This window comes from Leuciscus leuciscus, assembly GCF_965113295.1.
Source record: "Leuciscus leuciscus genome assembly, chromosome: 13".
Taxonomy (NCBI): Eukaryota; Metazoa; Chordata; class Actinopteri; order Cypriniformes; family Leuciscidae; genus Leuciscus; species Leuciscus leuciscus.
In genome coordinates, this window is record NC_138737.1 from 16,177,128 (window position 1) to 16,201,193 (window position 24,066).

Below are 24,066 nucleotides of genomic sequence, written 5' to 3' on the forward strand. Positions count from 1 at the left end.
ACTTTAGTCTTGTTTGTCTTTAATGTTCCATCAAAGATCCTCTGTAACATACACCCATCATGTAAGACTGGCATATTCTCTGTCTCTCGTAACCTTTATTTTTTTCAAATTTTAAATCATGCAAAAGTAATGTCTACTCAGTAAATGGCACCATAATGACTAAATGGTTACTGCTGAACCTTTTATTTTGTAAATCAACTGTTGTATTTGTAGCTTAAGTCTGTGCAGATTCCACTTTTTTTATTTGTAGTGATGTTCTTCTGTTGATACATATTCACAATAATCAATGTCCATTGTATATAAAAAAAAACAAAAGAGTAAACTTCAAAACTCTTTATTAGCTCAGGGAAATAAATTCACTCAACACCTAACTAGCTGTACAAATCATCTGGAAAAATTCAACTACATTTAACAAACTGTATTTTCATACAAATAGCTAAAAACTCAGAAACTGGTCTTTGCAAGTCCCAGGTAGAAATATAAAATTCTGGTTCAGTTTCAAAAAACAAAATAAAAAACATTCCAGTAGTAAAAATCTAAATTGCTACTTGAAAAGGTTTCAATACAGTAGGAGAAATGGTGAGGTATTTAAAAACAGAAAGTAAATGACCATAGAGCAGCTGAAATCAATGCAAGAAAGGACAGAAACATGCATCACATTTACTTATAAAAACACAGCATACTTCGTTCTTTCGTAAGCAAGTTAAGACTGTATGCTGCATTTATGTGAGCAATACCTTCATGCCAGCAAGATGTTTTTACACAAACATTATGTTTCTATTTTCATACTAATTAAAATATAAAGGTCAAAAGAGGACATGGGTAAGAAAAAAAAGTCATTAAATTATGACATTAACTCATTTGTGCTTTTACCATGGTTAATCATGTAAACTGGTGCTATGGTTTCTACCAAGTATTCAATTAAGATTACATTTTCAAATACAAGGCTGCCCAGTATAAACATAATATTAAGAGCAATGATAGAGCAATATATATATATATCAAGGCATGGTTATTAGACCCAGAAATGCATTATTAGAACATTTTGACTTGTTTCTAAATACTGTTTACAATCATTTAAACCATGTCTGTGAATATGTGTGGCATATAAACAAGCATGTTTAACCCACATTTATAGAGAATGTATTCTGGTTTGGCTGATGTTTAACACCACCAGATGGCAGCTTCCTGAGCAACACTTCAGATTGACACTAGAGGACGATGTAGTCATGGTGTAATACAGTAGGACAGAGGTTTTTTCATGACCACTTCATATTAGTTCCTTAGAAAGTATCTCCAGTAGTAAATTTGACTGAAGAACAGTAACTGCACATCTTATCACATGACTGCTCGACAGAAAACCAGCAGTTTATACATTTTACCATAAACAATATATAAACATCACACATTCACCAGACAGATTGAGAATTTTCTCATTAGTAGCCAAAGACTGACAGATTGGTTGAAGACTTGGTCAATCAGTATTGCATGTGCTTGATTTCATAACATATTTTACTTTATATACTTCCATTTTTATCTGTGCAGGTCATTAGGAATGGACTAATTACAACAAATAACATTATTTATTAGGATAAATAAAAATCTTTTTGTAAAAAATAAAAACAATAATATATATATATATAAAAAAAGATTAAAAAGGTATTTAAATAGATTCAATCTTATAGGAGTAGAATTTGACAGGTTGGTTAAGTTGTGTGTGAGCGTTAGTTACTTTTCAAAACTTGACAGGATGGGTTAGGCTCAGAATAAGGTTTGTTCTGGGATACCAACGTTTTTCAATGGGGCATCACCAGTGTACTTATCCAGGACTGCGTCTGAGAGACCAGTCTAGTGTAGATAAAGCAGGAATGTTAAATCCTGCTCCTGAAGGACCACTTTTGTACAAAGTTTACCTCAAACATGCTCCAACACACCTGCCTGGACCTTTCTCACAATCCTGAAGACTGGTTCAGGTATTTAATTAGGGTTGGACCCTCCAAAAACCCTTTGGGGGTAGCCAACCCTGCTTCTAGAGAGCTACGCTGCTTCTTCTACCTTTCTGTTTCCTTCCTGAAAAGTTCACCTACAATTCAGCCTGCCTTTAAATCTTCAAGTAATTCTAAGCTGGTTCAGGTGTGTTTGATTAAAGTTAGACCAAAATTCTGCTCTCCAGGATCAGGGTTGGCTACCCCTGCACTAGACCAAAGGTTCTCAATCTTGGAGTATTGTATGTAGCACTGAACAGTTTGGATGTCTTTCTTATTTAAGAAAGTTTCCAAGAACTCAACGGTCAGATAAAGGAGACGGGGTCCTGAAGGACAAGAATCGACAACTACAACACTAGGGTGAAAATAATAAAAGAAGGAAACCTTAAGGTTCACAGAGAGTGCTTTAGATGCCACGGGAGTGAATAAGGCAAAGAACTGGCTGTGGACTCTAGGCTGGTTAACTAGATGACGACACGACCAAGTCAAGCTCTTTAGCATCTTCCTGACCACTGATGAGACCACAGCTCCCAGAGAGCTCAGGGAAGTGGCTGGCCCTGCCAGAAGGAACCGGTGAGTTAGGAGACTGGTTGACCCCCTGCTTTTTGGGAGGAACAGGAGGTGGATGAATCTTCTCCGCCCTAGGAATTATCGGTGAGCGGATCCCCGGTGAGAGAATTCCTGGGCTCTTCCCTGTAGGCGAGGAGACTGCAGCCAGGTTGCGATAATCAGTGCCAAAGGGTGAGCTGTTGGACGGAGGGAGTTTACTTGCCACTTGTTGGCTCGTGAACCGTGACAGCACCTGAGTGACAGTGTTGCGGGCAATCTGCTTTGCAGTAGAATTGTCTGGAGGAGGAGGAGGAGGAGTGGCGGCAGTGGGAGAGAGGTCTCGAGGCGAGTGGACAACAGTTCCTCCGTGTTGCTGGTCTACCTCAGCTTGTTGCTGAAACTTGTGGCGTGCTGCTTGGAATCGTTGGTTGATACTGGCCTGGTAAGAAGAGGGATAGGTCGGACTAGAGCAACCTAGAGAGGCCAGACGCTTGGTCAGTACAGGGGAAGAGCAAGGAGATGAGCTAAGGGAGGATGAGGCAGGACTGCCGGGGGAGAGACACTGTAAGGCCCCACTTCCTCCAGGGAGCATTACCCCATTGTCCGCCAATCCCCCTTCCTTACACCTCTCTTCGGCTGGAGACTCCGGTTCTCTGGGAGTGTGTTGACCATTTTGTTTGTGCTGAGGAGATGATTTAGATGCAACAGTTTTGCCATCGACTTCTGTTTGACTAAGAGAAGGCATGATGACTGAAGGTGTGATATCTTTCTGTGGGATATTTACCTTTTCTTCATTATCCTTTTCCATCCCGGCCTTTTCTCTTTCTTTAATTTTATCCAACTCTTTCTTTAGACTATTGAACTGTTCCAAAAGCTCTTGATATCGTTTTTCTTCCTTCAGTAGTTTCCCTCTCATCTGCTCGTGCTCTGTATCAAATTCAGCCAGCTTTTTCTCAGCGCTCGCCTCTATCTGCTGAGCACGAGCGTGTTCGCTTTCGAGCTCTCGCTTTAGGATTTCGATGGCACTGCTCTCCTGTTCCAGTTGGAGGGTGAGGTCTGCGACACGCTGGCTCTCCTCCTCTGCCCGTGCTGTAGCCTTCTGACATTCTTTAGCCAGTGTCGAGGATAACTGCTGCTGCTGTGCTAAATCTTCCTCAGCTTGATTTGACAGAACTGACTGCTCACGTTCTAAACGCTGGACTTGAGCCCTCTCAAACTCCAGCTGTGAAGAATAAAAGCAAGAGATGTCACTTTAAAAATTCAAAGAAGCTAGTAGAGTCAGAAGGAATAACATTATACTTTATAGACAGCAGAGAATATACAGTACTATTGTTTTAGATCAGGGGTCTCCAATCTCGGTACAGGAGGGCCACTGTCCTGCAGAGTTTAGCTCCAACTTTCCTCAACACACCTGCCTTAAATTTTCTAGTATGCCTAGTAAGACCTTGATTAGTTGTTTCAGGTGTGTTTAATTGGGGTTGGAGCTGAACTTTTCAGGACAGTGGTCCACCAGAAGCAGGATTGGACACCCCTGTTCTACAGGATATCTTGTTTACTTGATTCTTCCTGCCTCAATCAAAACTGATTATCTTTTAGATATCTGATGTCATAATCCCCACAATTTTTATCAGCTTCATATCCATGCATTATTTATATATTATTAAATAAAGCAGGTTTTTCACTGCAGGGGAAGCACTTCAGGCCCCTATGACCTGCAGAATGTGTGAGAGACATGGCCAAGCATCCAGAGAAAGACAGTGTGTGAGTTTGTAAAGGAAACCCAGAGCAGGGCAGGAAGGGCTTTTTACATAATACTGCAGTCTGTACTTTGACCATAACATCACCTTATCATAACCCTATAAAAACACAAACAAACAATGGATTTTCTTCACATAAACACACACATAGGCGGACGGACTCCATAAAAACAATGGAGCCTTTCCTCTTTAGAACAGAGACCTGCACTAACACTGTTACACAACAGAGGCACACAAAATCTGCTGGCACAGGGAGCCATGGTTGCTTTTATTTGGCAGTTTCAGATGTATTTATAATGGTACAGTGTGTGCATGTGTATATGTGTTTTTGGCGTTGCTTGGTTACCTGTTGTAATAGTCTGTCTCGTTCCCTCTCTAGCATGGCAGTGATGTCATCATCCGCAGCAGCGTCTTGAGCACGCCGCCTTTTCTCTTCTTCTAAATCAGCAATTACCTGCAGGCATACACACATTTACATCAGGACAAGACAGATGACTAATTACTGTATGACTTCTAATTGCTAATTTGAGTCACATTAATTGGGAAAATGACTTATGACTAATTAAAATTGTCATTATTTACTCACACCGCCGAACCTGTATGACTTACTTTCTTTTGTGGAACATAAAATAACATTTTTGATAAATGTATTTTTTTCCTGTCCATACAATGGAAGTTAATGGCCACCAAAACAGTTTGGTTACTAACATACATCACAATATCTTCTTTTTTTGTTCTGCACAATTTTCAGAATCAGAATCTTTTGAGAATGTACTGAAAATTATACATGTTATACAGTTTAAAAATAAATATGGTAACACTTTATTTTACAGTGTCGTTACACGTAGTTACTATTGTAATAACTATAAATTATGCATAATTACATGCATCTAACCCTAAACCAAACCATAATCCTAACCATATAGTAAGTACATGTAGAAACTTAATATTACTCACTACTTATATATATATATAATATATATATATATATATATATATATATATATATACACACACACATATGTGCAAAAGAAAAAAGTTAACGGATCAATCATAAATGATACATTTTCATTATTGGGTGAACCCGGTATGCATTTCTTGTTTTTATAAGTATATTAGAGAAAAAAATTAAGAATGTTTGATCAAGTTGGTTTGTGTTTCAAAGTATCAAACCCTGTTATTCAGAGATCCTTTAAATAAGACTCACCCAACGCACATAACAGGGAGAATAGTTGTGTTTAATTTTGGATTAATCTTCCATACAGTGTTTATGAAATAAATAAAACTACTTTCAAAGAACTGAACGAACCAGTCCTATAAGTAGCCAGCCCTTAAATACACACATCTTCAATACATGCACTTAAGCTCTGTTCCAAGAACTTGTGAGCTAGTCTGTTGTCTATATAGGCATCTACATTCAAACCCAGAATCCTAACAATTGTGTAACCTCCAAAGTGACTGATTGAAGTGACATAAGCGACACTCCTCACAACAGTTTTAACGCCTACAGCTGATTTAGCACTACCATGTTGTTAAGCTGGAACAGCCTTCACATTAGGATCCTAAAAATACAGCCTAGGTACTGTATGTAGCTCAGGACTCTCTCTGTCTCTCACCCGTCGATGTCTCCTCTCTGCAGCGGCAAGCTGTTTCATCATTTTCTCCTTCATGTTGGTGCAGTGGGCCATCACAAGCTTCAACACGCCCAGCGGGTTCAGACACACGGGACTCTGTCCTCCATCATCCTGAGCCTGCGACAGCTCGCTGTCCCTCAGCAGCGCTATGAAGGGGTCACGGAGGTCATACTGTCCATATCGCTCCTGAACAAATGCATCTCTCTGTTGTGCCTGAAATAAATATCAAAGATAAACAGGAAACGATAAGAATAAGTAGTTTTCACTGAGATGTCTGAAACACACTGCAAGTTCATAATACGACTGATTAATATCTTTCATTATGTTTGCATATACGCCATGTGTTTTTTATGAGGGACAGAAAGAAAGCAGGATTTCTAAACACCGTGACGCAAATACAGCTGGTCACTATCAGATCCATTTTCATAAAATATAATCATAGCCCTGACCCCTCCTCTACGGGCAGGTGTTAAACCTCCCCTGGGCTGAAGGGATGGAGAGGGGGGCTCATGGCACAAAAGGCCCAGCTGTAGGGGGTGTTGTTCACTACTCATTGTGCATATGTGCGCTTGTGTGAGGGCAGGGGGGCAGTGTGACTAATTTAGGAGGGATGGGGTGGTCTTGCTAAATAGATCAGCAGATGGGAGACATGCACACACAAACACAGAATGAAGGACTGGAATAGACATGTGGTTTATGTTCTGGGCGACACATATGCTAAATGAATAAATGTAAAATGTAAATGTAAATATGCTGCATACTACTCATTTCTTGATGCTTGTTCTTTTGTCCACTACACTCTTCTGTTTTCAAATCTTACCTGGTTCAAACCAGTTGATTGCCCTACTCAAAATATATGGATGAGAATATAACTGAATACAAAAATATATATATAATATATTGTTTTAACCTTTATATTATGGCAGATAACTGATACTCGGTTAATATTAAAATTCTATAAGATTTTGTCTAAATATCAATAGACATATAGATCAAATCTTATATAATTTGTTTTTCATTTTCATTTTGAGATTTGCTAAAAATAACTTATTTACATTTGTTATTAATGTATTAATGTTAAAATTATACATTTATATTATTATAATTTATAAATAAAATGATTAAATGATAAAGTCACAATGAAATGGAATAAGCAATTAGTATACAGATCATTTCTTCCACGTTATGACATACATTCTAGTGAAATAGATGATCAATTATTATCAGCAGGACTTGGTTTTATTCATCTGTTGGTGATTGGATGGAGGCATATCTAAATGCGAGCTCACAGATGATTGTAAGAGACTGAGTTATACATTTTGATGAAAAATTACAAAGGTACAAATTTAATTTCATGCTGACTTTACCTTTACATGATTATTTGGTCACCTTAATGTAAAAATAGAGGAAATAACCATTGAATGGAAATGTACAAATGACTATGCAATATTAGTCAATTCTGATTAATAAAAAATCTCTAATATGTGATATGTTACTGTGAAATTCAGGCAAATAATCAACTCATAAGGCTAATGTGTACAGTGCATGACACATAATTGGAATTTTCAGAGCACACCTTTGTGTCCTTTTTAAACACACCAATGCAAACAAAAAAATGTCAACTTTTATCTGCTAGATCACAATGCATGTGGGAAAGAGAGTCATTTTAACCAACCAGACTTCAAAAGACCTCAGTTTCCGCCCTTTGCTATATTATCTGCTGATCAGTCTGGGTCTCAATGTCTTTTAATAACAGAGAATCAGAGGGTGTGGTGTGTACTGGGTGTGAACATCAATAACCACAATAACCATTAAAATGCAGCCTGTTGTTAACACTTTATGTCTCTCACTCTCTCTGTGTTAAGCAGAAATTCATACTCTACTTATGTATGTCTATGATGAAGCTGTGTGAGTGTGTTAAGTGTGTCTCAGACCACCAGGTCGGAGAGATTATTTGTTTAACTTCAGCCTTAAGCAGCGCTGCTTACTACTCCACATCATTACAGTAAATTACAGTCCATTTCCAGCCCTGGAGGCCTCAATCTGTGGCCCTGCTGGCCTCTGAGTGACCTTATCCAGAGATCAGGGACACACACACACACACACACACACACACACACACACACACACACACACACACACACACACACACACACACACGCACACAACTAAAGGAAAGACATGAGACAGCGGAACGGCAAACATTGCTATTACTATTACTCATACTATGGGTTATGGATTTGAACAAACCTCTAATACACCAATTATTAAACTCATCCTGCACCTTTCTATAGACGTAAATGACACTGGAAATTGTGCAGCTTGTTGAGTTGAGGATCTGCTTTTACTTTTTTTTAAGTGATTATGCCTTAAATATTGCATGGTGGATGACAAATTGAGTGAAAGATGACACAGACAAACAAACAATGAAGGAGAGAATATGATAGACTCGGATAGAATCTTTTGACGTGGGCAAAAGTGTAAGGAACCACCCGGAACACCTTAGCAACCAAAGAGCATTGTCTTGGCAACCATCATTTTGATATACATTACCACAAAAAAAAAAAAAAAAAGTTTTGAAAGAAAGGATGATGATCAAAAGTGACAGTAAATACATTCATAATGTTACAAAAATTATATTTCAAATAACTGCTGTTCTATTGAGCTTTCCAATGATGAAAGGATCATTTAAAAAAGAGTCATGGTTTCCACAAAATTATTACGTAGCACAACTGTTTTCAACTGTAATAATGATAATAAATGTTTATTATGCACCAAATCAGATTATCAGAATGATTTCTGAAGGATCATGTGACACTGAAACTGGAGTAATGATGATGAAAATTTAGCTTTGCCATTAAAGGAATAAATTTCAATTGGATTTTAAAAGTATATTAAAATAAAATTCCTTTCAGTCACTTTGTCTCTCCTCAGATCCAACACAGCAGACTAGACAAACACCCACATAAACAATAACAGTCTACCGGGACAGACGGCACTACAAACACTAGCGACTGCTTTTCCCACCAGAAATCCAGCTGCTATATTTAGCCATTTCAGTCTCTCAAGACGTTTAGTTTGTACATTAGTTCCTCATTTCACTGCTTTCATTGTACATTTAGTTTCCTTGCTTACAGTACTACCCTATACCATAATAGCTCTGGACGCAAATACGGTTTTAGGAACTTCCTGTGATATAGCTATGGTTTTATGCTGCAGAATCACAAAGATTTCTTGAGTCGGCCAAGTTCATTTCTATTGCAAGACAGTCGCCAGATTCTAAAGGGATTATATAAATAGTTGTTATTTAGAGCTAAAAGTCCCAATTCTCATCCAAGTTTAAGAGCAGGGGCTTATGGGTATTCCCTCACTGTGGGATCCCACAATGCATGATTCATTATTTTATATTTTTGACTGTAATTTATTGACTTATTATTGTGTGTGTGTGAGATTAGTATTGAATGTGCAGGACAGAGCAGGATGCTGTTTGTGCTGTTGCTGTTTTTAATCAAGCTCTTGCTGATCTGAGGTGCTTACCGTCGGAGACAGAGAGGAATCAGGAGACTTCCTGGAAGGAAGTTCACACAGAAGGAATCTTGCACCCCTCTAATCAACACACAGACACACACTCCAGGCGGTTCAGAAGAGCGAAGAACCCCATTGTGTCTCTGTGAGTGTGTGTGTGGAAATGACACATTTATAAGGTAAAACACTGGATCTGACATCCTCCCTATTAGGACAAAATAAACTGGTTTGTTTAGTCTGTTTGGACTGTGATTTCAGCATGGAATTCCCTATTCATGAAATTCCCCTTTCAGAGACCTGTGAATAGACCTGATCTTTCTTTATAAGGCCTGGCTTAGATGATGAAACGGCGAGTGAGTCATATTAACGGCTGGTTTTCCGTTTTAACCACCAGCCCTCGGGATATTGGCTCCTGTATTACATCAGAATGAGCCATGGGAAAATAACCGAAAAGGAGGAGCAAAAAGTGCGCTGCTGTTTCTGGAGCAAAGCAGCTGGAGGCTTCCAGAACATCTAACAGGTTTGAATTCACTGCTTCACCACTGCCTGGACAGAACTTTCTGAGAGCAGTGAAGTGACACACACACACATATACATACACATGCACACAACGCAACATTGATCAAAGACTCAAGAGCCCCAAGGGCCTCTCATGGTTCCCTCTGTGAATAAAGCCCTTGCTGGCCAGAAAGCAAGTCAAATGAAGCTGAAGACACACACACACACACACACACACACACACACACACACACACACACACACACACACACTTAGCATCCTGCCTAGGGCTGAGCAGTAAAAGAGGCCTAAGCCTGAGAGAGAGAGAGAGAGAGAGAGAGAGAGAGAGAGAGAGAGAGAGAGAGAGAGAGAGAGAGAGAGAGAGAGAGAGTCACAAACATCTTACACACCAAGGCTTTGTTCAGACAGGAAGCAAAAATCAGATTTAAAAAATCCGCCTCAAATCTGCTTAGTTATTTATAGCAAATAATTTATGAAATGTGATGTTTATGAACCTATTTTAAACCACATCCATGTGTTGTTTGAAATCTGACATTTTCACTATGTAGTGAATAGTAAACGAGTCAAAAGGTTTTGGACATTTGCAAAATGACCTAAAGATTGAATATGAAAATCAAATCAGATTTGTGTGCATTGTAAAAAAAAAAAGCCAGTTCGCATGTATAAGATGTTTGTGAAAGACAGTGAAAACCGTTACCTTGCAAAATACAAATACGTGTGTAATGTGAATGCACACACACACATATCACCAAATGCAACTCACTTTCAGATGAACTTAGCTTTTCTCTGTGCAGTTTTCAAAGTCACAAACTAATCTCAGAGTCCAGTGCAAACAGTCAGCAGTTGATCAGCAGGTCACAGTGAGACACCAGCGCCCCTCGTCTCATGTTTCCATCTTTCCCACACACACCCCTGAGCTACATGAGAAGCTGCTGTTCTCTGTTATTAACACTGTGTTAACTCTTTAACTAAAGCATCAGACAGATGCTTTAGTTAAAGCATCAGACAGAATAATTACAGGCCTATTAAAACACACATACTATATATATCTAGAGGGAACACCATATGCTTCTGTTGTGTGTCGGTTTGAGTACACACCAAAATGAATTTGTTCTAGTTTTGAGGAGTAAAGACTCAATTGAGCACAGCTGATTTAATTTGCGTGCTTATCAAAGCATAAAATGAAATGGAAGATGGAGTAATGATAAAGAAATATGGGCTTTGTGCTAACAACTTTCTTCAGGGGCACTCAGATTAGGTGTCAAGGAGTTCATACAAAAAAAATAGTTTTTTTAAGGTCAGTGTGACATAATCATGCACTAAAAAACTGAATAAAGATTTACTACAGAATTCAGAAATGTAAGCTATGTTATAATACGTGACAAAAGACACAATGATTACATTTTTATTTCTTTTAAAACATTTGACAAAATGTTCATTTATAAGTAATATTTTATGTAAAATATATCAGTTTTTCAAAAATGCTTACAGTTTTTGGAACTATGGTACATGTATGTGAACAAATATGTAGTACGCACAATTGATGAATTTTACACAGTTATGGAACTGATCTGAATCAATACTGAACTGACTTGAGCTGAATAATAACACTTTTGACTTGTTAGAGCTGCTTTACAGAAGAATTAAAATCTGTCGCTATTGTGAAGCTGCAGTGAAACAATCTATGTGTGTGTGTTTTACAGGAATAGCACTGCCTTCCATTGTTCTCCTCTCTGCCTCTTCCTCTGCCACACTTCCTGTGGTTCCCGACCACCAGTCCACACCAAACACTGATATACTGCCTGTTATATAACACAAATCTATACACATACAGAGCTAAGAATAGGCAGCATGTTAAAAATACAACATTCAAAATGCTTTCTCCTTTCCGAGCTTAATATGAAAAGTAAGCCAAATAAGCTATTGATGTTGTTTTCCCCAAATTAGTGAAAACACAGCACTTTGGTGCTATAAAAACACGTTCTCGACCAACACAGCTCTGCCTCCATCCCAAATTTATGTTATGGTTTAGCCAATGTTGCTATCTGTTGGTAGGTAGGGTAAATGCTAAGGAGATTTAGCACAGCTAGCAAAGTGCTAAAATATGTTAGTTTATGTAAAATAAAATAAAAACAGTAGTAACATGCTAGTTAAAACATGCTTACAACACCAAGCAAAATGTTGAAAACATTTTTACATTTGCATTTAGTAGATGCTTTTGTCCAAAGCGACTTACAAAAGAGGGGAAAAAAAACATTTAGTCAAAAAGCCAAAAATAATATTTATATACAATGCCAGGTTTATTAGACAACCATATTAGGAAGCAAGCTAGAGAAGCTAGAATAAATCTTCTTTTTTTTTTTTTTTACTTTGACTTTCTGCCTGCCAATTTTAAAGCTTTTAAAAGTATTTTAAACATTCAGACAATGCTTTGTCAAGCCAACATAATAATTTGTCTTGTCAAACTTTGCTCCAGTTATTTTTCCATTTCCATTTGGTGACGCTAGCGGTGAAACAACAACATGCTTCAAATTGTGTGTGTGTGTGTGTGTGTGTGTGTGTGTGTGTGTGTGTGTGTGTGTGTGTGTGTGTGTGTGTGTGTATGTGTGTGTGTGTGTGTGTGTGTGTGTGTGTGTGTGTGTGTGTGTGTGTGTGTGTGTGTGTGTGTGTGCGTGTGCGTGTGTGTGTGTGTGTGTGTGCGTGTGTGTGTGTGTGTGTGTGTGTGTATGTGTGCTCTTACCCTGAATGAGTGTATGACTACATCCTGTGCTTCAAGTTCTCCTTCCAGAATGCTGAGCAGCATCAGAAGTTCAGCTTTACTGAGAGTCTCCACATTCATCCTGCTGCCCTGAAACACACAAACAGATGAATACAGTATCTGAGTCCTGAAGCAAAACCACAGGCCAGGCCATACAACTCAACACACAATGTGTTAGCAGGTCATGTATGACACAACTGAACTTAGACCAATGAAACAGGATCCTACCACACACACAGATCAATTTTTCTGGCCTAGAAACGCAATAATGTTCCATGCATTTTATCTGAAATGACATTTGTGTGAGTCTGGCATTCACGAACATTAAAACACACACAGCAGTGTTCAGCATCTCTGCATTGTGGCCTGGCTCTCTGTCAGACCACATAAACGCAGGAAGCTATTAGCATATCAGCACAGAGGTCTCCAGTGAACGAGCTCAACTGCTGTACTGTAACAGATTCCCTCAGTCTATTAACACACACACACACACACACACACACACACACACACACACACACACACACACACACACACACACACACACACACACACACACACACACACACACACACACACACACACACACACACACAAGGACAGAGGGAAGCCCGCCAAACACCCAAACACAATCTGTGCGGTCGCTGATTTATAAAATACCTGTCTAATTATGTTCATTCTGTAATTCTTTCTTTCTTTCTTTGTTTATTTATATAGCACTGCTAAATGCAACCGAGGTTGCCCAAAGTTCTTTATATTAAAATAAAAAAGAATAAAAGATCAAATATAAAACATACATATTAAGTAACAAATCTCACACCACATATACCACATTGAGATTACCTGTTATAAGCGGTCAAGGATAAATGCGTCTTGAGCAAGTTCCTGAATACTGATATAGATTTAGCAGATCTAATAGACAGAGGCAGCTCATTCCATAATCTCGGTCCCATAACAGCGAAAGCGCGATCACCTTTATGAAGGCGTTTAGTCCTTGGTACGACAAGAAGTATTTGATTTTCTGAACGCAATGATAATGGGATTATAAGGAATCAAAAGTTTTGCAAGGTACACGGGGGCCTGATTATTTCGAGATTTGTATACAAACATTAAAATCTTATATTTGACTCTAAGATGAACCTCTAAGGGGAGCCAGCACAAATGAGCTAAAATCGGAGTAACAGATTCATATTTCTTAATCCTCTTTAACAGCCTCGCCGCAGCATTTTGCACTGATTGTAAAAGGGCCAGGGATGCGGCAGAGATGCCACAATAGAGGGAGTTACAAAAATCGAGACGCGATAGAACAAAAGTATGAATAACTCTTTCGAAATCTACATTAGATAAAGGTTTAGTTTTTACTAGGAGACGCAGATTATAAAAATTGGATGAAGATTTGGATGCCTTAATCTCGTACTGATGTTTTACAAGGCGCCAATGGGCTTGACTCTAAAAGGACCTTGGTAGGGTCATTTGGCTGGCCAAACACAATGACCTCTGTTTTGTCCCCGTTTAACATTAAGAATTTTTTTGCCATCCAGTTTTTAACATCATTTAGGCAAGCTAAAAGACAATCCAAAGATCTCGTCGGGTGTCTTAGTGGTAAATACAATTGAGTGTCGTCGGTGAAACAGTGGAATGATACTCCATGCCTTCTAAAAATGCTACCCAATGGGAGCAAGTACAAAGAAAAAAGTGTTGGAGAGAGAATAAACCCTTGTGGTACACCCCATGGAAGGCGTCTTTAAGTGGAGGTCGAATTTCCATAATTTACTGAACAATATCTAGCTATCACTTACAAAGGATTGAAACCATTTCAAAACTGTACCCTTTAAACCTACTGTGTGTTCAAGGCGAGAGATAAGGATATCATCAATCATGTCAATCTATGCTCAAATCTAGCAACACCAGAATAACAGCATCTCCTTTGTCTAGTACCAAAAAAATATAATTTAAAACTTTCAGCAGTGCCGACTCTGTGATGTGGGCTGCTTTAAACCCGGATTGAAACGTTTCTACTATAGAATTTTCATTTAAAAATGAAAGTAACTGTTGGAAAACTACTTTTTCAAAAATTTTCGAGACAAAAGGCAGCTGTGAGATACTGTAGGTCTATAATTCTTCACATCATCCGGGGACAGATTTGGACGCTTCAGCATGGGTGTCACCACAGCATGTTTAAACTCTTGTGGGAATGAGTCTCGAAGTAGGCTTTTGTTGGTCAAATGCACTAAACTCACTGATACACAGTCGAAAGCCTGCTTTAACAACCGACTAGACATCATATAGTTTATACAGAGGGTGGGTTTCAAATTTTGCACAATGTCTTGTAGTACTGATGCAGTAATAGGCTGAAACTCCCTCCACTCTGCAATGCAGGCAGGAGTGTCTAATGGATCAAAAGCCACAAACAAAATCTGGGAATGCTGATCAATGATATTTTGGCTGAAAAAATATAAAAACTCCTCACACGAAATCAGTGAGGACTTTTGACTTTCGGATTAATACCAGAATTTATAACCGAAAACAAGAATTTCTGATTACCAGCTTTATCCCTAATAATGCTAGAAAAGTAAATATTTTTTGCATCTCTTGCGGCTTTCTGGAATTGGAATAAAGAGACTCTGAGGGATTCATGGTGGACTTGAAGTTTGCTCTTTTTCCATCTTCTCTCTGCCTGCCTACATTGTCTTCTGAGGGAACTAATCATTTCATTTAACCAGGGATTTACTTTTGATTTATGTTTTCTGGGTCTTAACGGAGCAATACAGTCCAAAGTATCAACACAGGTGGATTTTAACAAAGTCCAAAGTTCATCCACGCCAAAAAGAGGCAGAGAAGATTCTAGCCAGTGAAGACTGCACTTGGTTTTAAACAGCGCAGAGAATTAGCATTTGTAGAATCACTTAGTTTCCTTGACCAGCACAGAGTCATCCAAAAGCACAGGGTGAATGCCAGTCGATGTCATTACATCATCAATTTGCAAATTATGAGTTAAAATCAAGTCTAACATATGACCCAGTTTGTGAGTAGGGCTATTTGCCCATTGCACCAAGTCAAACGATTCAATCAGATTTAAGAATTCACTTGAAAGTGTGTCCTCCTTACCACAGCAAATATGCACATTAAAATCAACCAAGAGCTAAAAGCGATCATACTTAGACATTTCGCTCAGCAAATAGAAAATTCCTGGACAAACATTCTATTTGGTTTCGGAGGCCGATAGACTAAGCCGACCGTCACAGGGTTTGTAGCTGTAATTTGAAACAGTTGAAGTTCAAAGCTTTGTAGAGGTGACATTGAATGTTTTTTCTTTTTATGTATAGTCATAGTCATTAATCCACAGCTGAACACCATCATAATTAAAGTCACTTAATACAGCAGTATTGTTAATTGCTTAATTCTGATTGGTTGACTCATGTTCCAGAGGTGTAGATTAATTTTCATAACTACACAGAAAGGAAGAACTTCCAGGTTTGACAACCACATATTACAGCTGCGCATAATTCTGCCACATTCTTTCCAGATATATGCTTCTAGATATATATCGTTCTTCACACAAGAGCGTTTTAGGGATAAAAAATTAAAGTGTCTTATGATAAAAGTGGTTAATGTCGTAACGGTTGTATAATTGATGATGGACAGCTTCACATTGTGGCTTTATTATTTTTTTCAATAATTTAATGTCCATCATCAATTATTTGTTATAACACATGAATAATTGGTAAGATTTAGTTTTTTATTGAAGAAGATTCTTCTGCTCTTCTGCTTTTGAAGAATGTCGGTAAATATACAGTTGATGGACCCCATTGACTTATATGGAGAAGAAGAAAAAAACTACGGAAGTCAATGAGTAAATTATGACAGAATTTTTTTTTTGGGGTGAACTATCCCTTTAATATTTTTGAGGAAATTGTGATAAATAAATAAAAAATCAGGACACTTTGATGAAAAGAAAGTTCAAAAGAACAGCATTTATTTGAAATAGATTTTTTGTAACATTATCATAATTTAATTTCCTTTACTGTCAGTTTTGATCAAGTTAATATGTCCTCGCTGAGTAAAAGTAACCCCCTTTTCAATAAGTTTTGAATAAGTATCTGTAATAAAAGTATATGATATGTTAGAAGGAATAGCTTGCTGATGTATGCTATGCAAGAATCACACATTTCATTTTATGACAGAACTTAAGTAAAGTTGGTTTTCTCAGTAAAGTTGGTTTTCTCAGTAAAGTTGGTTTTCCCAGTAAAGTTGGCTTTCTTAGGGTTTTTTCCTCCTAAGACAATCTAATGAGATCACTTCCTGATATGATTCAATTTGGCCACATGTTAATGTGTTGCTAGGATGGCTGCAACAAGTATGTTATTCTTTTCCCTCTATTGAAAAGAAAGTCACACAGCTTGACCAGACTTAATATAATCTCAGGGCAATGATGTCATCCAGACATTACTAACACACTGCGGATGTGGGCCAGTTTGTAGAACCAGAATGTGTGTGTTAAATCAGGAATGCATCTTGATGACTCAGTGATAAAGCTGTCAGTGATCCAGCCGGAGAGTGCTTGTGTGTGTCTGCTTACACACTGATTTGATACGCCAATACCTAGTATTTGAGTTAAACATGGATACAGAAACTCAGTTGTTTGCTTAAGAGTTCCACGTTTATTTTCATGACATCACTGACTAATGCTTTGATAAATCTCGACATAAAATCGCATGCAAATTAATACACAAACACGTCACAATCATCTTTTCAGTTTGTGAGTCAGTTAATCCATTATTTACATTCATTCAATCTAAATAGGAAACAGACTGCATCAATATTCCCGAAAGAATCTTCATCATGCTGCATCCGGTAAAAACACTATCAGTGCAGATCAGATGTGCATCCTGCCTTCATTCATTTCCTCTCAAGAGAACCTGTAAAAACCACACACTTAGGCTATATTGTTTGTGTGAGAGTTTGACAAACATAGGTATATCAAGAGAGGATTGAAACGCTGAGCTAAGCAGAAGTGAACAGATCTTGAAAGTATTGAAAGCATTTTAAAGTCGACATGAAATCAAAATTGACCCTATATTTACTTTGTTAGCGCATATTACTAGTCTTGTGGTGAACAATTAACGCGCTGTGTGAAAGGGGCTAGAGAGACAAATATGGTTTTCTGTCTAAAGAAACCTCTGACACTAGGCTGTAAATAACAATTACACAAATACCACATTTGACCAAGAATTGCATTCCAGAAAAAGGAAACATAACTTTAAACTACAGCAATCAGGAAGAGGAGAGTCATTTCAGATACGACAGTCAAGATCTGACATACTGAAAGCAGACTGAAATTTAAGCCATTACTTTATTCATGAGAACCAGATCAGTCTGATTTGTGAACAAATTATTTAGACCAGTTGTGTGAACTAGATCAACTGATTCACTGAAAAGATTCTGCGCACAACAACGATGAGCCACAGACTGACCTTGATTCTGTTACAAATTAAATAAGTACACCAATTCTGACCATGCGAAATCAGCAACGGTCACAGTGAAAAACAAGACTATTTAACAGTATAATGTTTCACAGAGAATAATAAAGCTATGAGGGAACAAGAGAGTGTGTGAGAGAGACATATAGAGAAAGTTACTGGCTCAGTGGCCAAAAACATAATGCACACCAACTTGTTTGATGCCAATATTCACACACAAATTGTGAAGTGACAAATATGATCTCCCGACAGACAACTGATATGAAATGTGCATCATTTAAAAGAGAGTTCAACCCCAAAATTAAAACTCTTGTCATTATTTTTTTATATTATTTTGTTGTTGTTTTCCATGCAATTATAAATCAATGAGTGCGGTCAAAGTTACCGTTGCGTGCCCAAATTTCATTTTTGAAATCCAGTCATTTCAAAAGGAATCCATGTGATTGGGAGTTTAGAGTGAGGCCGGAAAATTTCCCCTTGTAGATTTCACAACTATAATTCAAGTTGGTTCAAGTGGTTCAAGTGATTCGTTAAAAAAAATGTTGGGTTGTGTCAACCCAAATTTGGGTCAAACATGGACAAACCCAACCATTGGGTTAAACGGTTTAACCCAAATTTGGGTTGAAACAACCCAGCGTTTTTCAGAGGGTGTGAACTAGATTCAACTGATTCACTGAAAAGATGCGACTAAAAAAAATATGGACCAAATATGGACCAAGACTTTAATAGTGCTCTTGCTTGTTTTTTATGCTTGAAAACATCACTCTCATTGCTATAATTTCATGGAAAAGAGGTGATGAAGACTAGCACATCTTCAAAATGTCTCATTTTATGTTCCACAGAAGAAAGAAAGTCATACAGGGTTGGAAAGACATAATGGACAGACCTTTTCTCTTCCCTCATCTCACTGACAACTCACTAAACCTCCGACTTAACCCACAGCTGCTGAGGGCAAGCCTTAAAAGAAACATCAGACTAATGTCAGCTTGCTTAATGAATCATTATCCGTAATGAGGGAGCGGGACATGTGTCAGATGGGAGTGTGGTTCACGCCGCCGCTCTGATGCCGTAACCCCATATTAAACCTGGAAAAGCCCAGTAAAACCATTATCTGGCAACAAAACACAATCTCTACACAGCCACAAAGTGTGAGAGCGGGAAATAGAGAAACCCTATATGGATTACAGAGACCGAAAGGAATTCCAGGAATTCGCACCCCACACATAAATTAATCAAATATTAACTGAAAGAGACTCCAGACGAGACTGTGACGCATACTAATACATCCCCACTATATTAACAGCAGATCCAGCATCTTCTTCTCCCTGTCACCGATACATCTTTTTACCGACCTTCTAATTCAAGACTCTGATTCTGAAGCAGTAACAAATTAAATAACACCATGCCGAATGATTTCAGAAGGGGAACTATTGCATAACACTTGTATAAAAGCAACATGCAGTGATTTGGCACGTTGGTAAACCTGACCTGTTCACCCTGCTCTAATGAGGTCACTATATCCTAAACCCTAAACTCAACCCTTTCCCCAGGCTAAGGAGTCAAGCTGGGCTGAAACGCTTTGATTTTCACTAAGAGTAACTTCCTCATTGCTGTAGATTTGTGGTTCTGAACTATTTGTACAGAGTGGGACTCAAACAAACCACCCAGTGATTACTAAGGTGGCAAACCACGGCTTCAGACTGTCATTGACATCATTGCTTAAGAGATTTTTTTCCCAAAAAAGACCAAAATCCTCAATCCAGGATGTTATGGGTCACATTTATTCACAAATTGAAATGGAAGGAAAACTGTCTATTAACTAGACACATTAGAACTAGAGGAGAATCTACAAAACGAGGCACGCTCTTCTTTGGTGTAATTACGTCCTGACCCAATAAGAGCTCTTCAACCCAGCTCTCAAGTGACTGATTCTGACATGCCAGTCAAAGCAGAGCATTTCACCGCATACAGGCTAGACCACATTTTTGCCCTTCACCCACTGACAAACACTTACATCTCTGCTCTGTGAAATCACTGCTTGTTTGATTCAAAAGAACACAAATAATAAAACAGAGATCACATTCAGAGTAACATTTCACCAAATGTGTCAAAATCTCTGGCAAATGAATTTGATAGCTACAAATTATTACAAACATAACATTTAAAGAGTTACACTGTTTTTTATTATTATAATTTTTTAGTACTGGAACATGGAAGAATAAAGTTAAGGATCAAGGATAAACACTGTCAGATATATTTTAAATATTTCAAATTTTGCGATATTCAGTTTAAAAAAATGTGATTCTTGTGTTCTGGCATAAATACTTATACTTAAATGAGTGAAATTATCTAAAAATCACAAACAATTTCTTCACAATTGTGAAATAACAGAATCGTGACAGACATTTTCAAAACAACTGCATAAAATTATAACAAATTTGATTTAGAAAAAAAACACAAGTCACCATAGTCTGTGTGAGCTTGTTGAAAACATAGCAGGTGAAATATGGAACGAGGATGAATACTGATGTACAGAAACTAGGCTATGTACACGTTTATAAATGTTTTCATAAATATCTGACGGTGTGAAATCTTAAATATAATATGTATATTTAAAAAAAATAACGTATCTAGAACATAGTATTACTATTATTTTTATTTTTTTAAATATACAAATATACATATTTACCTATAGCCTATTTCTCTTAAGTTAATATTTTATTTTACCTGTTGTTTTTAATATACACAAGTTATGATCTGGGGACACAGTAACAACATAATTTTGATTAAATAAAGAGAAAACCAATAAAATGATAACTAGAATCTTTTTAATACAAATACACCATCCCATGCTATTTTCAAAGTGGAAATATTGCTGATTTGGAAAATAATGGCAGGTGAGGTTTTGTCACATGTCTCAACAATCAGTCTGTGGTTAATCTTTTAAAAGCTGCGTGATTAGGAATAAGAGCCATAAATTGAAGCACTGTTCAGCAAAATACACTGCTGCGGTGGATATCAGATTTCCTGCGGGACACAAAGCTTTCCTTTCAGGGTTTAAAAAATCACCCTGGACATATGTACAATTTCACATACAGATAAACAAGCAATCAGTGCACTTCTCAAACATTTGAAGCACCAACGATCAGACGTGTGACATCAGACCGGGACAAACAGAAACAGGGACAAAATACTTGTTGTGCTACTTAGCATTTAATGGACACACTATAACCATCATATACAACTAATTCTCTAATGGTATATCCAAATTCATAAAAAGAAACAAATCTGCGTGAGACCGTATTACGTGCATTCGTACGAAAGAACGCTGTGTGGAGCAGAAATAATGTTTATCATTTAAAACCGATGTTCATGATGTCATAATAATAGCGAGATAATGTATTGGAAATCTGTCCTGGATCTGAGATTCAGTCTTCCACACCAGCATGCTCTAAAGATCACATTCACACCCTCTACCCTTTCCCTAATAAGTCATAATTCCAGAAATATTAATTATATTACCTTCATATGTGTTTTTGTTCGCTCATCAGTTCTCGCGATCACAATTATCCCAGTTTACGGAGTTATTTCTCACTTTCACTGCAGGCTGGCCGTGTTACTGTCCCGGCCGAAAATATGGACTACTGTCACTGACAGATCTTTCAGCCAATAGGCGGAGATCACGGTCCAGAATGCTCCGTTTGGATTGGATGTTAGGCTACAGGGGGAGGAGCTTAGTACGCGTCGGTTCAGTGTCTTTGTCTACGGTTGTTTGTTTTATATGCAGTTTATTGTAGTGATTTCAGCACATTTGATTAGATTTTTGAATCGAAATCTATGATTAAATTCCTTCTTTGTGAAGGTTTTTTTTTTTTTTTTTGAGACAGTATATTAATGGCAGGATTTTAGACGTCTACTATGTAAAGAATTTTTATAAAAACAAAATATTGATGATGATATTATTATATGTTACAAAAAACGCTAAAACTCTGCCACAATATTATTGCTCTAATGTACGTATTACTCTAATTTAATCGGGTGAGTATGTTTCTAATGCTGTCTAGACATTTGTAGTGGCATGGCAAAGGTGAGCAGATAAATGCGCCTTTATTTGAATTTCAGTGAGTGTTAACTGTTAATGAGCTCCCCTTTAACCTCATCTTTGTCGCCCCCTCTTGGACACAAAGAGAAAACACACATCATATACAATGAAATGAGAAACAAATAGATTTAAATGGTCTTTTTGATCAAAATCACTAATTATTAAACTTAATTTTAAGATGAAATTCACATGTTATAACATAGTATATCGGGCTCCCAGATTAACTCTCCAAAACCAGGCAACAGACCAAAAAAAAAAAAAAAAAAAAAAAAAAACAGCAAACCCAGGGTCATGATAAAAATGGATCCATGGAAAATACTTAGATGATTGTACATGTACCAGAAAACAAAATTTTGCAGAGGACTAAATATAAGATTCACTATGAACTTTGTAATGGGTTTGTACAAACACTGTAAAAAAAAAAAAAACATCCCCAAGTCAAAAATTTCAAGTGACCGATAACATCTACATTTTTCACTTAGTCTGACGTATTATTTCTCATTGAGCCAATGTTAACAGACTATTGCAACAAGAATTTCACTTGGGCCAATTGAAAAATTTAGATGTTATCGGTCACTTGAAATTTTTGATTTGGGAGGGTTAGACATTTTTTACAGTGAAGATTAATGAGGAATCACTGTTTTGGCCAATTGTTTGACTCGAATTATATAAGTTGGGAAAGTTTTTTCATATATGTTGGACTGAATGAGTGCTTGTGGTTTATGTGTGAGCTTCTCTGTCTTGTGTGGTCACCATTCTATTCTTCTCATGCATGAAATTGTTTTGAACTGAGGTTCAATTGAGACTCACTGAAATGGATAAAAAGATTAATTTATGTATGCAAATGAGATGCGTTTATGTACGTAATTCCCCACTGCACCCAGGTCTCTGTATGTGTGCAATGCAAAAAAAAAGATTTGAAATCATCATTCATTGCTTTTCTAGAAGTTTTATTGATACTTCTGGATGTCACAATGGTTTTAGTTCATCTGTAATGAGAAAAGTAGCCTATTTGCAAACACTTCCCTCAATAACTTGTTGCTCCACACTCATATACATGTCTTTTTACAAATTTTTCTTTAATTTCTGCCTTCAAAGCCATGAAGTTACTATCGTTTGGTTTGTTTTTCATTTGAGACAGAGATGGTGTGTGAGAGAAAGAGATATTCAACAAAACAAATGAGTGGCCCTTCTGGTCGTGATCTCGGATTAAAAAGAAATAAAAACAGACAGGAGACACTGCTGCTGCCAGTATCGACTAACCAAGCCATTTGTCTGTCATCCTCAGAGCTTTTAAACTAATAGATTCCGCTCAGGATCTTTAGCCCTGTGTTTTCACTCTCACACTGTGTCCCTATCCGTCTCTCTTTCTCTCTCTGCATGAAGCTGTTTTTCTTCTCTTTCTCTCATATTACTTGGCTGTCAGGACATCACTGTTCCACACCAGCTGAAGAAGCCACACACACACACACACAATATTTTTAAACTCACACTTTTAACATGGAAATCAAATTTGTTTTTTCTTTGATCACACTATTCAATGAATTTTTATTTTACTAAAAAAAATGTTTTTTATTTGTATTTAACTACTATAGTTTAGGCAATGTTGTTTGCCATGTGACATGTCCCCTCTATTTACTTTCTATGGTTGAATTTTATTAATATTAATATTGTTTTAATCAATTTCTAGTCTTCAGTATCACTCTGTTGGTCTTTTCCGAAAGATGATTAAAAATTATACAAGTTTGTGTTGTCAA

General features: G+C 37.4%; 1 protein-coding gene across 1 annotated transcript; it reads right to left on the reverse strand.

Annotated features, from left to right (window-relative positions):
* Positions 1–318: 318 nt before the first annotated feature.
* Positions 319–21,856, reverse strand: cttnbp2nlb (CTTNBP2 N-terminal like b). Its single transcript, XM_082188624.1, has 5 exons — positions 21,730–21,856; positions 12,710–12,817; positions 5,908–6,138; positions 4,638–4,745; positions 319–3,756 (listed from the first exon to the last, which is right to left on the reverse strand). Exons 1-5 carry the CDS (start codon positions 21,733–21,735, stop codon positions 2,446–2,448), a joined length of 1,764 nt encoding a protein of 587 aa, XP_082044750.1. The 5' UTR covers positions 21,736–21,856; the 3' UTR covers positions 319–2,445.
* Positions 21,857–24,066: the final 2,210 nt, after the last annotated feature.

What these genes read in the sequence shown, in the direction of transcription:
- cttnbp2nlb (XM_082188624.1), bottom strand. An exon ending in TAGTCATACACTCATTCAGG is followed by an intron (nt 6,139 to 12,709) that starts GTAAGAGCACAC and finishes TATTTATTTCAG; the next exon opens with GCACAACAGAGAGATGCATT. An exon ending in CAGAGAGGAGACATCGACGG is followed by an intron (nt 4,746 to 5,907) that starts GTGAGAGACAGA and finishes GTATGCCTGCAG; the next exon opens with GTAATTGCTGATTTAGAAGA.